Consider the following 15,003-nt stretch of genomic DNA (forward strand, 5'->3'; position numbering starts at 1 on the left):
CAGGAATGCAGGTATTTATCTCTGTTTTGTCTTGTCTTTGAACATCTTAGTACTAGATGTTTTAGTGTTTCCACTTCCTCTTTGTCTTTACACAGACGGCATCTATTGTCCATCTTTGGAGTTCTAATTGCCGGAATTTCATGAGTCCTCAGCAGATTTGATCTGGCTTTCAAAAAAGTTCCTTGCATATTTTTATTCGGAAATTTTGTGCAGTAATTCAGTGGCGTTTTCACTTTATTAAAGGTCGATGGGAGGTGCGAAAGTAGCTTATTTGTACTAGCAGTATCAATCGTCCTAATCCAGTCCATAAGTTCCATTTTTCTTTCCACTCGGTCTGGGTTGGATTTTAGATCTTCTTCCGAGCACGATACTTCGTTAAGACCGTCTTGTACTGTTCTTGCCCACTTGTTGAGAGCCTTACAGGTGACACTTTTGAGCTCTTCTGCAATAATAGCGTAGAATGGTAAAGAGTCTGCCATTACACTCATTCTGTAGAGTCTCATCTTGCTCTGTTCTACCAGCGATGCAAGGGAGACCAGGCCCAGCTCCCGTCTGATTGCTGCCATGGATGTCGACTTTGGGAGGCCCAAAACCGATTTCCACACATGTCATTCAAGTTTCTGCCATATCACACTCAGCATGTTTAGCGATGCTTCCATACCATAAATAATGGATGGTACGACTTTGGCCTTGTAAAAATTTATCGCCGGCAGGATGGAGAATTTCCCAAATTTCTTGTCTACCAGTCTTGTTTGCGCTGTTAGTCTTTTTACTTTGTCCCATAGCTGATCTTGCATTGCTTTGTCAACTGAATATCCGTCCATGGGCATCCCTAGATATTTAAACTGAGTGTCTACTTCAAGCTTGGTTTCCTCCAGATACCACTTATGCTGCTTAGACAACCTCTTCGTAGTTTTGTCTAAAACAAGAACTTTTGTTTTTGCTGTATTGATTTCCAAATTATTATTTTTTGTATATCTTGCCAAATTTGTCAGTTTCCGTTGCAAGCCAATTTGGGATTGATCAATGATGATGGAGAAGTCGCAAGATGGTAGACTTCCCAATTTTTGGTGGGAAAGCTCTTATTTTCTCCTCGTCGTTCTGGTAGTCCCCAAGAAAAGCAATAAACAGGGCTGGGGCTAAAGGGCACCCTTGTTTGACGCCCCGCTTAACTAGAATCACCTCCGACAGTACCCCTTGTTTACTCAATTTCACCCTGATCTTCGTTTGGGCGTGTAGTGCTTTTATCGGGCCCATGATTGACGTTGGGCATTTCCAATTGCTTAGTTTGTGCCACAGTTTCGCTCAGTCTATTTTATCGAATGCTTTCGATAGATCTACAAATGCCAAATAGATTCTGGGTGCTCCTTCTCTTACTTTCGCTTTGAGGATATTTATCATCAATATGTTTATTGCCGTGGTTCAGTTTTTCTGAAAACCTGTCTGAAAGATGTCAAAACATGGGGCGTTTTTTGCCCAAATTCTAAAGTGGTTCAACAGCTGCGTTGCGTATATTTTTCCCACAATGTCCAAGAGGGCAATCGGCCTGTAACTTTCTGGATCTTCTCTTCCGCCTTTTTTGAACACCGGCACAATTATGGCGTTTAACCATGTTTCGGGAACCATTTTTGTTTGGCCACAATGGGTGAAGATTTTACTGATAATTTCGGCCCATGCTTTCGATAACTGCTTCAAATCCACATTAGTCAGGCCATCTGGGCCTGGGGCCCTCGATGATTTCAATTTGTTGATGGCTATTTCAATATCAGCCACGCTGGCAACGTCCACCCAAGATGTTGTAGTTTCAGGTTTTTCTTGGGTCGCTTGTGTTTTTGGAAGCTCAAATTGTGCCGTTAAATATGTTTTCCATTTTGTCGCAGAGACCGCATTTACCATTTCTATTGGTCTAGGCAGGTTTGCTGTTTTTATTGTTGCCCAAAAGTCGCTAGATTTTTTTGAGCTAAGACTTCTTAACATTTTTTCAGCGTCTTGTTGGTACAACTGTAGCCTATGTTGTTTTAGCCACTGATTATATGCCTTCGATTCCCTGCGCCATTTTTCCCATGCTTCCTTGTTATTTGTTTTGTTTGGGATGTTCCTCCATCTCCTGACAACTTTTCTTTTTTCCACAACGAGGCTATCGTAAACATGTTTAGGACCCGCGTTTTTTGGCAGCTGGCCTCCCACAGGTTTTCTGTACGGGATGAGTAGCGGTAGGTAATTTGGTCGCTTTGCGGGCTCTTGAGACGTTGTTCTGTCTGGAAGTATGTATTTTTCCGTTATCCTTAGTACATCTTCTTCCGACAGACGTAGCCTTGATTGTTGGTTGTTCGACTCAACATTGTATTTGTATTCCTGTCTCTGTATTTGTCTTCCTTGCCATGCGCATGTCAGGAGATTGTGACCGCTGTGCATGGTTCTTTTCACTTTATACTCTTGGATCCTGGATAAAAGACTGGTTGACACATAGATGTAATCTAAAGTCGCTTTGGAATTCAAATGCTCCCATGTCGGGATGTTCCTTTGTTGTGGGAATACTGTCGCGATATTGTGCAGATTTCTTGGTTTAGTCATCGCGCCCCATGCTTTTCCTTGTTTCCCTGTTGCTCCATGTGGCCCACTCTCCTTCGTTTCCTCGTTCCATTCGTTGCAACCTGCATTCAAGTCTCCACACACTATGACATCTGCATTCTCATACTCTGCATCGATCGAGTCTAATATATCCGCCATTTTTGTGCAATATGCTTTGATTGTCGTTCTTTGCGGATTCCAGTAAGTATTTATTATGATGACTTGTTTGCTCTCCACCTTCCTCGTCAGGTCCGGTTGATCTGTCCATGCCGTCAGGGTGACCAGCATCTCATATGATTTGTGTAACTTTGTAGGTGTTGTCAAGCCTACGCCCATTTTTATTGCTGTCAAGAGACCTGACGACGGACGGCCTAATAGGCCCTTGCATGCCGGCGATGTTTCCACTACAAACCCGTCTATACTCGGTTTGTCTTGAAGCCAGGTCTCTTGTAGGCATATGATATCCAGTACACCTAAATCGACATCGCCAGGTCTGGTAAGGTGGACGTGACCCCTAGTGTTCCACGATCCCATGGCAAAACTTTGCTTACATCCTTCGTGTCCTAAGTTGGTATGTTCACTATTTGTGGATCTCTGGGTCGTTATTAATTGCTAGTTTTCTGTGTTGAGATTCAATGTTGATTTTAACCATGCCCATGGGCCCCTGCCTGCTGGCATATTCATTTTTTGCGTTGGAACTGGGTTCGGACCCCTCTCGATTTGGTGCCTGCTTGCGTTACGCTCTGGAGTGTACTGCCGATGTTTATGACAGTCTTCCCCTACTGGACGAGACTTGTCTTTCTCTGTGACTGTTTCCTGTCGTTCACTTCTTACTTGCCTATTGTTGCTTTTCTTTTCATAGCTTGACCAATTTTGGCGAGGGTTTTTGTCATCTGGTCGAGCATACTCCCTTTCTTGCCCATATGTTTTTTCACCCTGCCCTTTACCAATCCTGTTGTTTCGATATCGTTCTTCTAATGATATTGCCTTTCAACCTGCTCATTGTGGGAGTATCCTTTTTTCTCCCTTAGAGTTTCTCGTTTTATTTCAGTCAACCAAAGCCCCTTTTTCTCCATTTCTCTCACTGCGCTGTCGTCAGTAGGCTGCACTATTAAGGGCTTAACGTGAACATAAGCCTTTGCAATCTTTCCTCTGTGGTAAGGTTCCACTAGCTTAATGTCTGTTGTTTTTATGCTTTTCAATTAATTTGTTTTACTCATTATCTTCAGGATTGTCTTCCTATTAAGGATCATATGCCCTGCTTTTGAGTCTATTTGTTCCACTTTGAATATGCGTTCCACATGTTTTGCGCTTTTTTGCTTCGGTGCTCATCTGCAATTTTGGGGACGTCTGTTCGCTGAGGCGTAACCTGCTCGTTTCCCACTTGGATTCGTGTCCGCCTCGCTCCTCAGTCTTGTCTTTTTATGATCCTTGGGCGATACGATCTCTAGGATCTCATTTCCGTCTTGATTTTCTGGTCTTTTTTGCACTTTTTGCTTTTCTATGGGATTTGATTCTGGATCTTGTGATTTTTTTTCATTTGTTTGTTGCTCTATGCACTCCTTGATCTCTGAGCTAATGGAGACCGTCTCCCAATATTGGGAGAGATTCATCAAGTTTGTGTCACTCATGAATCTTCTACAGATCTAGGAGAACTCCTCCTCTCCTCCCTGTTTGTAGGTCTTGGTGTATTTTCTTGCATATCCTTATTTTTCTTAGCTTTTTTTTCCTTTGACCTAGTTGGTTCCTGCTCACACCCCTTCCCCCTGATGTAGACTTCTGCTGCAAATCTTTCTTAGAGATTTTTAGTACCACTGAGGGTTTACTCATTGGCTGGTTTAGCAAGCCCGACTTGATTGGGTATAGTTGGGCGGGTTTCACTCGATCTCCACTCGTTTCCTTTATCTCTTGACTTGCCTCTGATTTTTCCAGACCTTCTCCCGTCAGGCTTCCGGCCTGGTTGTTTTTATGTCTCCCTGGCTCCTTCACTTTCTCTGTTTGTAGAAGCACAACTTGCTTTTTCAGCTCCTCTACTTCTTTTCCCCACCCTTTCTGGTGTTGGCTGTTCCTTTCTTCTAATGCTGAAATGTAACCTTCTATGTGTGTCATTTTTGAGGCCATAGTTGCCAAGATCGATGTATTGTCTTGTATGCCGTCTTTTAATGCCTCGTACAATTTGCAGAATGGGGCTAGTGCAATCGTAATGGCAGACATGATGGTTAACAGATCAGATTTTTTCCCTGGTGACTCTTTTTGTGATAGTGTGGCTATGTCGCTTAACCTTCTGTTTTTTGGTGATTTCGGCGTGCTCCCTGCTTTGCCCGGAGTTGACAATGCTTCTATGAACAAACTGTTGCTCGACCGGGTGCCTTGTAGTTCCCCTTCTGACATTGTTCGCATGGGCAGTCCTTTGTGGCCATCAATCCGTTGGTTAATATCGTACTGCTCTCTCTCTTTCACCGGGGTACTTCGAGGGGCGTTTTGGCAGGTGTCTTGTGATTGCCTCATCTGTTTTGGCTGGCCAATTCCTTCTTGTGATGTTTTCTCTTGGGGGATTAGTGACACGTTCTGCAGCTTTGGGAGACACTTTGCCCTTGCCTGCTCTTGCCTTTGTAAGACTTCTTCATACCTCTGTGGGCTCCTTAGCCCTTGTGTGGCCACGTCATGTTGTTCTTTCAAGGAGATCAGCCTCCGACTTTCTTCTCTTTCCTCTCTTTGCAGTCGGATCGCTTTTGCCGCATTTCTTTTTTTCCAATAGGATCTGTGCAAGACCCACTTCCTGGGGGCCTTTGTTACCTTCTTGGTCCCCTTCCGTGTTCGTTCTCCGGTGTTTGTTCACAGGGATGCTCTCTTGAACTGCTTCTAGGATTTCTGCATCCGATAGTTCATTATCAAAGTCTACTTTTCGTTTCTGATGGTTTAAAAAAATGCTTTTAATGTTCCTGACAGCGTTGGAGGTGGCAGTCCTTTCGGCAGTAATTTGTTTCTTTTCTGTGATTTCAAGCTCCTATTCACTGCTGCCACTTTCGCTTTTACTGGTTTTGAGCCACTATTCTCTTGTTTGTTTTTTACTGATTTCAGTTGACTAATCTTTTCTTGTTTTTTCCTTTGGTTCGTTATTTTGCTGATGTCTTTTCTTTTTTTTGTTTTTGGCGAAGACGCCATTTTCTCCGAGTCCGAATCAGTATCTGATATTAAATTTTCACTTTCCCTCATATCATTTTCGTTTCCACTCTCTTCACTGTCCTGTATGGTAACCATCTTCTTCGTGACCTGGTTCGGGTTACTGCCTTTTGGGTTTAGTTCATGCTGTTCGGCGCTTGCTTTTCTACCTGACTCCTCTACTGGCTCTGTCTCCCTGTGTACCATCGCCTGAACCGACGTTGTAGTTTCCTTCCCTTGGACGCGTTCCATCCGGTTTCTGCCGTCTTTTTCTTGGGCTGCTTTCTCCCCGTTCACGGCTGCACTTTCACGTCCTGTTTTCAGGCTCTTTGATGTTTTTGTTGTTGTTGCTGAGTCTGCTCCTTCACGTCCTTTGGGGCTGCTCGACACACTTCAGCTTCTCTCGTGGTCGGACCCCTCTTCGCTCTCCTTCAGCGTCTCCTTCTGCATCGGGCTACCTCCGTTTGTATCCAGTTCAAACCAGCCCGGAGTGCCGACGAGGAGTTTCGTTGCTGACTCCACGTCGCTTCTTGACTCCCGCGCCTCAGCCCTACAGCGCTCCCGCAGAGGGTCCGTCAGTGGCCGCCCTTCGACCGCCCCTGCCGGAGACCCACTCGCCAAACCGGCGGTATACGGGGCGCTGCACGCCTCGTGATTGGGTAAGTTGTTTTCATTGGCGCTTAGTTTCATTTGCGTGTCTTGTGTATCTTCGCCTTGAGTTTGATCTAACAGGGCTGAAGCATTTAATGCATCCTCCATGCTCATCATGTTGTTTTGTTGCAACATGAGAGCTTGGGATTCTTTGCACGTTTCATAAACTGCTTCTTCACTGGTGAAAATCTTTGCCTTCAGCCTCTTAACTGGTGTTTTATCGCTCCTTAGACGACGCCGGCCTTGGACCGCGTCTGATTCTGCGACTGTTTCTTCAAGTCGCTCATTTCTGGTGCCTTTTTGATCTTGGTGGCATGAGAGCCTCGAGGATTTCTGAGTCGGGTCCATTGCACCCGCTGACTCCCGCGGACTCCTGCAGACTCAACTCTCCTCACCAACTCCGCTCACCGCTCTGTTCTGAGTGGGGGTTTTGAGTCCTCCCACAGTAGTAGACAGAGGAGAAAGACTGCGACTCCTGCAGACTCAACTCTCCTCACCAGCTCCGCTCACCGCTCTGAGTGGGGGTTTTTGAGTCCTCCCACAGTAGTAGGCAGAGGAGAGAGACTGCGACTCCTGCAGACTCAACTCTCCTCACCAACTCCGCCTTTGGTTTTAGAGTGTCGTGCAGGGCTCCACAGCTCCTCAGAAACCTCCTCAGAAACCTGCGCCCGTTTCCATGCAATCGCGGGACCACGGACACCATCAGCAGTCAAACAACAGTCATGGAGTGAAGTCAGACGAGGATCTCTTTATAAATCCTGGTGACAACCGGACTCTCCAAACGCCATACACTCATTAACCCCTCTGGAGGTTCTGTATGCCAAATCCTACTTCCATATAGTTCCCTCTTTCCATGAAGAAAAGGTTTTCTTAATAAAATTACACCATTTCCTACTTGGTACTTGACAATGTTCTTGTTTTGTACTTAAGGATTGGAACCCTCCAGGTTAATTCTCTCTCCAGTTCTGTTCTTTACATATCATGGTTCTTGGGCTTCCCAGCGTCCTCTGCCCTCTAACAGGCTTACTTTAGTGGTGTCTCGGTGGGGATTCGGCCTGTTCGGGTTTCCTTGGCTCCTGTAACATGTGTGTCTTTCCCAGCCTTTAGTACTACTGTCTGTTTCTCAGGCCTCTCCAAAGCCCTCTGGCCCTCTGATAGGTTTGCTTTAGCTCGATTTCGGTAGGGCGTCTGCCCGCTCGTGTTTATCTGGCTCCCATAACCATTGTGGCTTCCCCAGCCTCGAATATCACTGTACGCCCCTCCCAACGGTGTTACCTCTTCGGGAGCGTCAGCTTCACTTCCACTGCTCTGCAGCTAATGCACTTCTCGTGCGGATCTCGGAGATCTGGTCTCTCCACTGCAGTCTGGTCTCGGCATCAGTTAACGGGTCTCAGGCCCACCATGGCTTCCATATGGTCATGCCACTAGGTGAGACGGTGACTTTACTGTCCACACTACAACTTGACCTTGGCTTCTTAGCCGGCCAGGGCGCCAGCCTTCCAGTATCTTACGGGTGATTCATTCCCTCTTCACGCTACCACTGGCTCTGCGGCCTTGCATGGCCCCACCACTCCAGGATGTCTTCCCATTAAAGACTCGCCTATGCGTAGGATTCTCTCTCCTCGCTTCCAAGTTTGTTGTGGTTTCATGTACGTCATTACAAATAAAAGGGGTGTGTTGCTCCTTTTTGACAGTGGTGTTCAGGCGGGCTCCAGCATTACCTGAAGCCAAAGAGATTGAAGAAATTTCACTATCGGGAGAATTCAACATAGAAGTAACAAAAGTCTTTCAGATTCCCATGTAGGTGGATAATGTGTTCTGGACAGGGAGTTCCTTGCAGGAATGGGAGGTCTTGTCTCCAAGAGGAGAGTCACTCCCAGTGAGGTTCCACGTGCCCAGATCCTAAGGAGGGTCCTGCTGAGCAGGCTCACCACCCTAACCACCCTACCTCAAAGATGGGGGCTCCTCTCTGGGGAGAAGGGACAAATAGTGCAGTTTATTCGTCACAGCAGACACTACATTTAGAAATTCATTTGGCTAGCCAAGGGTGATCAGCCCATTTTACTATATAAAAGTGCAGTGACACTATCTGTCCTTGCAGTTTGGGAGTGCACATTCCCCCAAACACTGTTACATTGTTATCCAGATAATTTTACTCTGGGTTTTGGAATGGGCTGGTACACCAACTGGGGAAAGGACACTGGGCCTCATTATGACCCTAGCGGTGACGGTATGAACAGTGCCGGTAAGGCACTGGCACCGTTCATACTGTCCCGCTGCATCACGAGTTCTGCTCGCAGGTTCCTGACAGCCTGCCAGGTCTTACCTGGCGGGCTGTGCGACACCCACGAGCAGAACTATTAACGGTGCCAGCGCATCCATGCTCCCCACCCCCATTCTGCTCTATGGGGCAGAATGGGGATCGGGAGCCCGGCATTACCGACACCCGCGAATGAGCAATTACCGGCCCATTCATCTCGTAATGGGCCGGTTATTGCCCAATCGCGGGAGGCGGTGGCGGTAGCGAGCTTGGCGTAAGCCATGCCTGCCATACAGGCATGGCTACCGCCATGCTCGTAATGAGGCCCATTGCCTTTGAATAAAAGACACCTTTGTGGAGAATAGAATCAAATTGTTTAAGGGAATCAAATCTGAATTTGGTTTGTGGGAAACAAATGGGCATGACTAGCTCAAAATGAGACAGTCTTTGCTCAAGCCAGCTGTTGGCAATTGCACCACTCGCCAAATTACAACTTTCAAAAAGACACTGCAGATCTTTACTGGTACAATCCATACAAGGTCAGGTCTTAGGAAATCTTTCCTCAACGAGAGACTGGAATTACCAAGACAAGCGGCATGGAGATCTAGGCAGGCAACTGTCAGAGGGGGAATGAGAGGCCATATGGGGAGGGCAAATGGATTGCCCTGATGTATGCAAGATAAATAACAATCTTATGAATGGATGCATAGGTAGTATTTGACACCGGCTAAACTTTATCTTATGAATACGGATACAATCCGGACCTGTTCGAAAAATTGATAGGTTTGGGGCCACCCCATGCATGTTTGGTGGTACTGCCCAGCTCTGAAGCCATTTTTGTTAGAAGCTAAAAGCGTGATCTCTGGGTGATTGAAATAAATCCAGTGGGATCAAGGGGTGGTTTTACTAACCCTTCTGTTGGATGGGGTTTATGCCCTTTGGTCACTGATAGGGAAACTGATAACTGCACTGTAATTGACAACCAGATTGACAATTGTCTATTTTTGGCCGAAACCAGGGGCTTTCCGTAGGTATATGTGACTAAGTAAATGATCGAATGCTATGGCCATTGAGAGGTTGACCGCCAAGCTTGTGAACCACATTTTGCGATTGTTTGAGGTTTCGCATCACCCACTAAATGATCTCTTGTTGCAAATGTGGGGCGTGCCTGAGAGCTGTCCTACATTTAGTGCCGTTGGAGGGAGAGCCTTTTTATGGCCTTAGTTAGGTGGATGACGAGAGGTTCCTGGATGATCTCTCAGGTTGTCGGGAGCACCAGGCTGGTCACAGGGACTAGACTCAAATGCTTGACTATGACAAGCTTTTGATCTAGGTTTGAATATCGCTCTCTAAAGACCAATGTTGCAAAAGGTCACTGAGTAAAGCCACTCCTGATCCCCTGGAAATTTGCTCTTCCTTTTCCCCCCATCCCTGGTCATTTTCAGGGGTCCATCTCTCAGACCTACCTTCCCGCTTTGCAACCCTGCACCTCTCTTTCCTCCTCTTTCTCCCTCCACGTTCACCTGCTCCCTCACTCTAGCTTCCCAGCAATTGCTCGTATACTGATTGCACTCCCCACCCACGCTGTGCTGTAGTGAGATGCACTGTGAACCGGCTCACACGCAACGCTCTTTTGGCAGTCCTGCGGTCTGGAGACCACAACCATGTTCTTGTGGCGTACTTTGTCTCTCCTCTTATTAACGTGAAGGACTACTTTTTTTGGGGGCAGGGGTAAGATGACTGGTTAAATTGGTGTGATAAGGGTGATGTGTATGGGTTTTTCAACCTTGCAGTACTTTCTGTTGTAATGTGATTTTTCTCATGGTAACGAAAATGATGTGTACTTACGCCTAAATGCTTTACAGAGAACATGTATACATACAATATCAGCCAACCGACGTTGGTACTCATTTATCGACCTCAGAAGGATGAAAGGTTGACTTGGCCTTGCCAGGATTCGAACCTGCAGATCACGCACAGATTGCAGCAGTGAGTGCTCAACCCGCTGAGCTATTTTATCCGCTGAAGTACTGTTATCTACCTTCTGAAATATTTTTAACGATAATAAAAATGTGCGTTTCAAAATTAGAGGAACCTGTGTATCAGTGAGACAAAAACTAATTTGAATAAGGTACTGGCCCTGTACAATTTTAGCATGATATAAAATAACTTTCAAAAATGTGTATAAAAGAGGGGACATTCACAAACAGCAAATCAGTGTGAAAGGGACAATAGAATCAGATATGCCATCACCCAGCATCACTAAAACCAAACTCATGGTGCAATGGAGGACACGAGGAGAAGGACAAGGAGAAGGAGAAGATCAACAAAAACAACAGTAATACATGGGATTTGAATCTATTGATTCAGGCCATACACTGATGTCAGCAGCAAGTGCTAATCCGCCTTAAACTATGTTAGAACATCAGCTAAGCAACAGAGATTGCAATATAGGAATAATCAAAACCAAGTACTACAATGGTAGCGATAACTATTACCTTGTAGAAAGACTGAGAATCCCTGTAGCTCACAGGTGCAGTTCCATGGATTACCAGCTAATTTTAGCGAAGGATATCTCCGGTCATCGAACACATTTCTCTTCATGGAGGTGATCCTATTGTCCGATAGATCAATATGAATTACTTTAGGTAGGTTCTTCAAACTTCCGCTGGCCACGGAATGGATTTCATTTTTTGCTAAATTTAGAACTGTTAAATTTGAGAAGCCGGACAGCATGTGTGGTTTCACTTCCTTAACTTTGTTCCCGGTCATTGTCAAATTGTCTAGATGACCTGGATGAGAAAACCACAAAGGCAGGACTGTAGTTAGAAGATTTCCATATAACGCCAGCTTGGTGAGGCCTTCGAAAGCATGGAGTGCTCCGGCGTCGATCCTAGTTACGCCGCTGTTTGCCAACGTCAGACTTGTCACCGATTTCAAATTTGCGCTCGTGAAGACAGTTGAATTGATCACCCCAATATTCTTCAATATGAAAAGAATTGATTTCAGATTCTCTGGAAAATCTAGGGATGGAGAACAGAAAACTATTACAGGTATTTTAAAAATTCAGAAGTATATTTTTTAAACCCTTCTTTCTGACACTCATGCATGTGGACATGTATTTGAAATGGATTTATACTTATTTGTATGTATTTGGGAAACAAGGATGGCATTTCAAGCCGAAATATTGAAAACTGGAATAACAGTGGTCACTAGTGGTTCATGATCCAGTGACGCAGCGTAAATATGATAGGGATATTTTGAAGAGGGCAAGAAGAACAGACTTCGGTGTCATTACGGGTTTGGCAGTAATTCTGTGGTAATACCATTGAATTACCACCAAAACCCTATACTGTTACCCCCTCTTGTTCTCATGGCTTTACCGCTGGATTACAAGTGGTAGTAAGGTGGTGTTAGTCCCCATTTATGGAATCTACAGGACTCCATTGGGGATTTCTGTTGGAATTACCACTGGCGGAATTACAGAGTTATAAGTCCACTGATTTCTTTAGGAATCATTATTGGCAGCAGCATGCTGGAGGTAAATCCTCCACTTTTCCTCCAAAAATCAGCAGAATTACCAGTCGATTATTACGCTGTTGCTATTTCCGCCAAAACTTGTGATTTGTCCATGCAGAAAAAATTGCAGTAATCCCATTACTGTAAAAAAAAGTGACGGTAACAAAATTACCTCCACTTTTTGCTAGCACCGGCAAACTCAGAATGAGGCCATTTGAATATTATTTAGAGTAATTAGTGTTTTTGAGATATTTACATGATGTCAAGTGCACCGCATTGACATTATTAGCAGTGCTGCAGAGAAGCTTAGGCGATTGCTGCTAAATATTGTGTGGGTGTAAAGTTTCCTTCTAGGAGGGGTGGCAGATGGAGTGTCAGTGATGGTTGGAGTGCAGGACAGTGGAAGTGTTTTGAATTTCCTGGGAAAGTGAATTCCAATGAAGGGTGAGGGCAAGGAAAGCAAATGGGGGTCAAGGAGGCGGCACTAGAGCCCAGCATGTGAAGGAGTGTTAGGTAAGCAAGCGGGAGTGGTGCTGTGGATGGCTGAGAAGACAAGCATAAGGAGCATGAAAAGGGATCGGTGCAGCATAGAAAGCCATTCAGCTTTGGGCAGAGGTGGGAGGGGAGATGTGAGTGGAGTTTGAAGATGGTTTGGGAGGCAAAATGTGTGACTTTGTTTAGACGTAAGAAAGATTAGAGAGGGCGGGCTAGAAGTTCAGTACAACACTTAAGATGAGTGAGCACAAGGGTAGAGGTAGTGCATGGGGAGAGCGAAATGTTAAAAGGTGGCGCGTTTTTCTGATGACGAGGAGGCTGTGGAGAGCTGCAGAATCCGTGGAGGTGATGAATTGGAGATCACTGTTAAAGATGTCTCCAAGTTTGCAAGCTTTGAGGGACATAAACAAGAAGGTCATGGGAAAGGATCTGGCACAGGGAAGAGCTTGGAGGTAAATTACTATGGTCTTAGAGGAGACAAGCATAAGACAGTGAATTGCCATCCAGCGGCAAATAGCCAAGAGGTACCTGGACATGGACAGGCAGAGGTTGGGGGGAAGGTGTGTAAAGATAGTAGAGGAGTCCAAAATGCAGCAATACGGTTGCTCTGGAAAGTTGAGTAGTGAGTAGAGGACATTTTGCTGAGGATAGAGCCTTGAGGGGCACCCACTGGGAGGAGGGTACTTGAAAGTAGGGGTGCTCCAGGAGATGGAGAAAATTGGTCGCCACAATAGTAAGAGACCCAGGCTGATGCTGGTATTTGGATGCCAAGGTCATCGAGGGTTCTGGGGAGAGTGTGTAGATCAACAATGTGGTAAGCAGCTGAGAGGTTGGGAAGGATGAGGATAGCAGAGTTTGGTTGAATAAGTGGTTTTTAGGAAATTGGACAGGAGGAGTAAAAGCCATATATGTGGAGTGGCAACTGCAGAAGCCAGATGGTGCAGTTTGGTAGTACAGTAAAAATGCAATGTGTACAATGTCTTTAACAGAGTGCGGAAGAAGGTAGGCTGGGTGATAGCAGGGTTTTGGAAGCATCTGAAGGCTTTTGTGGTTGGAAGTAGTCTGGATGATTCCTAAAATGGGGTGTGGGGGTCTGATTAAAGAGAAAAGTTGAAGAGAGGTGTGAGAAGGTGACACTGGTAAGCGCCTTGTACAGTTGTTGAGCAAAAGGGTTTATTCTAAAGAGGGGTTGCTTGTAGGGAGAACTGGCTTTAGTTCAGCACGGGAGCTAGAGAGGACGGAGCAGAGAAAGAGCAGATTCTGTATGAAAGGCGAAGCAGGAAAGGAAGGGCGTGGGGTGATTGGAACAGAATTTAAGGTGTCCTGGATTTTAGAAGACTTGGGAATGAAGTACAGGGAAAAGTCATTGGTAGATAGAGAAGAGGAGATGGGGTGAGGGTGAGGGTGCGGATGAAGGGGGACTGACCATGACTTGGAGGGACATAAAGAGTTTGCTGTGGTGGGATCAGAAGGAGGATATCACGTTGAAATATTTGGCTTTTGCTCCATTGAATGCTGTAGTCAGGGGTGAAAGGGGGTAGCCTTATAGGAGGACAGGAGTAAAGATGAGAAATATTTATTATTTTATTTATTATATTTATTATTTAATTATACAATGCTTTTGCCAATGCGCTGTATGCAGTTTACAGTAGTGGTAACATAAATCGGAACTATAACAAATAACCAGAATGAGGAGAGAATTGCATTCAAGAAGAACCAAGAAGGGGAGCTGCAAGAGAAGAAGGCAAAGATGGAAGAGTATAAGTTGAGCGTGCAGTGAAACAGAGAGTATTCCAACGTGTAGGAGCCGGAAGCGCAAAGGAGCGAAAAGGAGATTGAGCACAAGAGGGATGAATGTCAGCCAAAAGAAACAAGGGCGAAATGGGAGGGTGGGTTAGCCTTGCACTGGGAAGACGTCCAATCCACTACCACGCTTGAATGTCTTTCTGGAAGAAGAAAAGTCGCTGAATCAGCGTAGAGGCAGGAAAAGGCAACCCTGTCATGGGTGATGTTCCACATCTCAGTGACAGCCATGACAACTAGTTGGGGTGTTGGCAGGGGATTGGGGGGGAGACTTGCAGTATATGAGTGCTTTAGATAATGTGCTCAAGCAGATCCAAAGGAAATTCAGTAACAGAATGATCCTACCGACTAGTTGCTCTAATGTACGTATTGACATTGGGCCAGAAACAAGTGCAGTACCTGGGCAAACTACATTGACCACAATGTTCTACCAAAAGTTTTGGAAGGATGCAACGTGCAAGTAGATTAATAACCCAAATAAAAATATTGCCAGTGTTGCTATATGGCTGTGAGATTAGGAGTCATAGTTATATGGACGACCT

The 15,003-nt window shown here is 45.4% G+C and overlaps 1 protein-coding gene across 1 annotated transcript in view; it reads right to left on the reverse strand.

The window, feature by feature from the left end:
- Positions 1–15,003, reverse strand: part of LOC138471744 (uncharacterized) — a 144,038-nt gene that overhangs the window by 50,139 nt on the left and 78,896 nt on the right. The window contains exon 3 of the mRNA XM_069609550.1: positions 11,143–11,667. Coding sequence (XP_069465651.1) covers positions 11,143–11,667 — 525 coding nt within the window. The remainder of the gene's footprint in view (positions 1–11,142; positions 11,668–15,003) is intronic.

This window comes from Ambystoma mexicanum, chromosome 8, assembly GCF_040938575.1.
Source record: "Ambystoma mexicanum isolate Mex_15411 chromosome 8, UKY_AmexF1_1, whole genome shotgun sequence".
NCBI classification, from domain to species: domain Eukaryota; kingdom Metazoa; phylum Chordata; class Amphibia; order Caudata; family Ambystomatidae; genus Ambystoma; species Ambystoma mexicanum.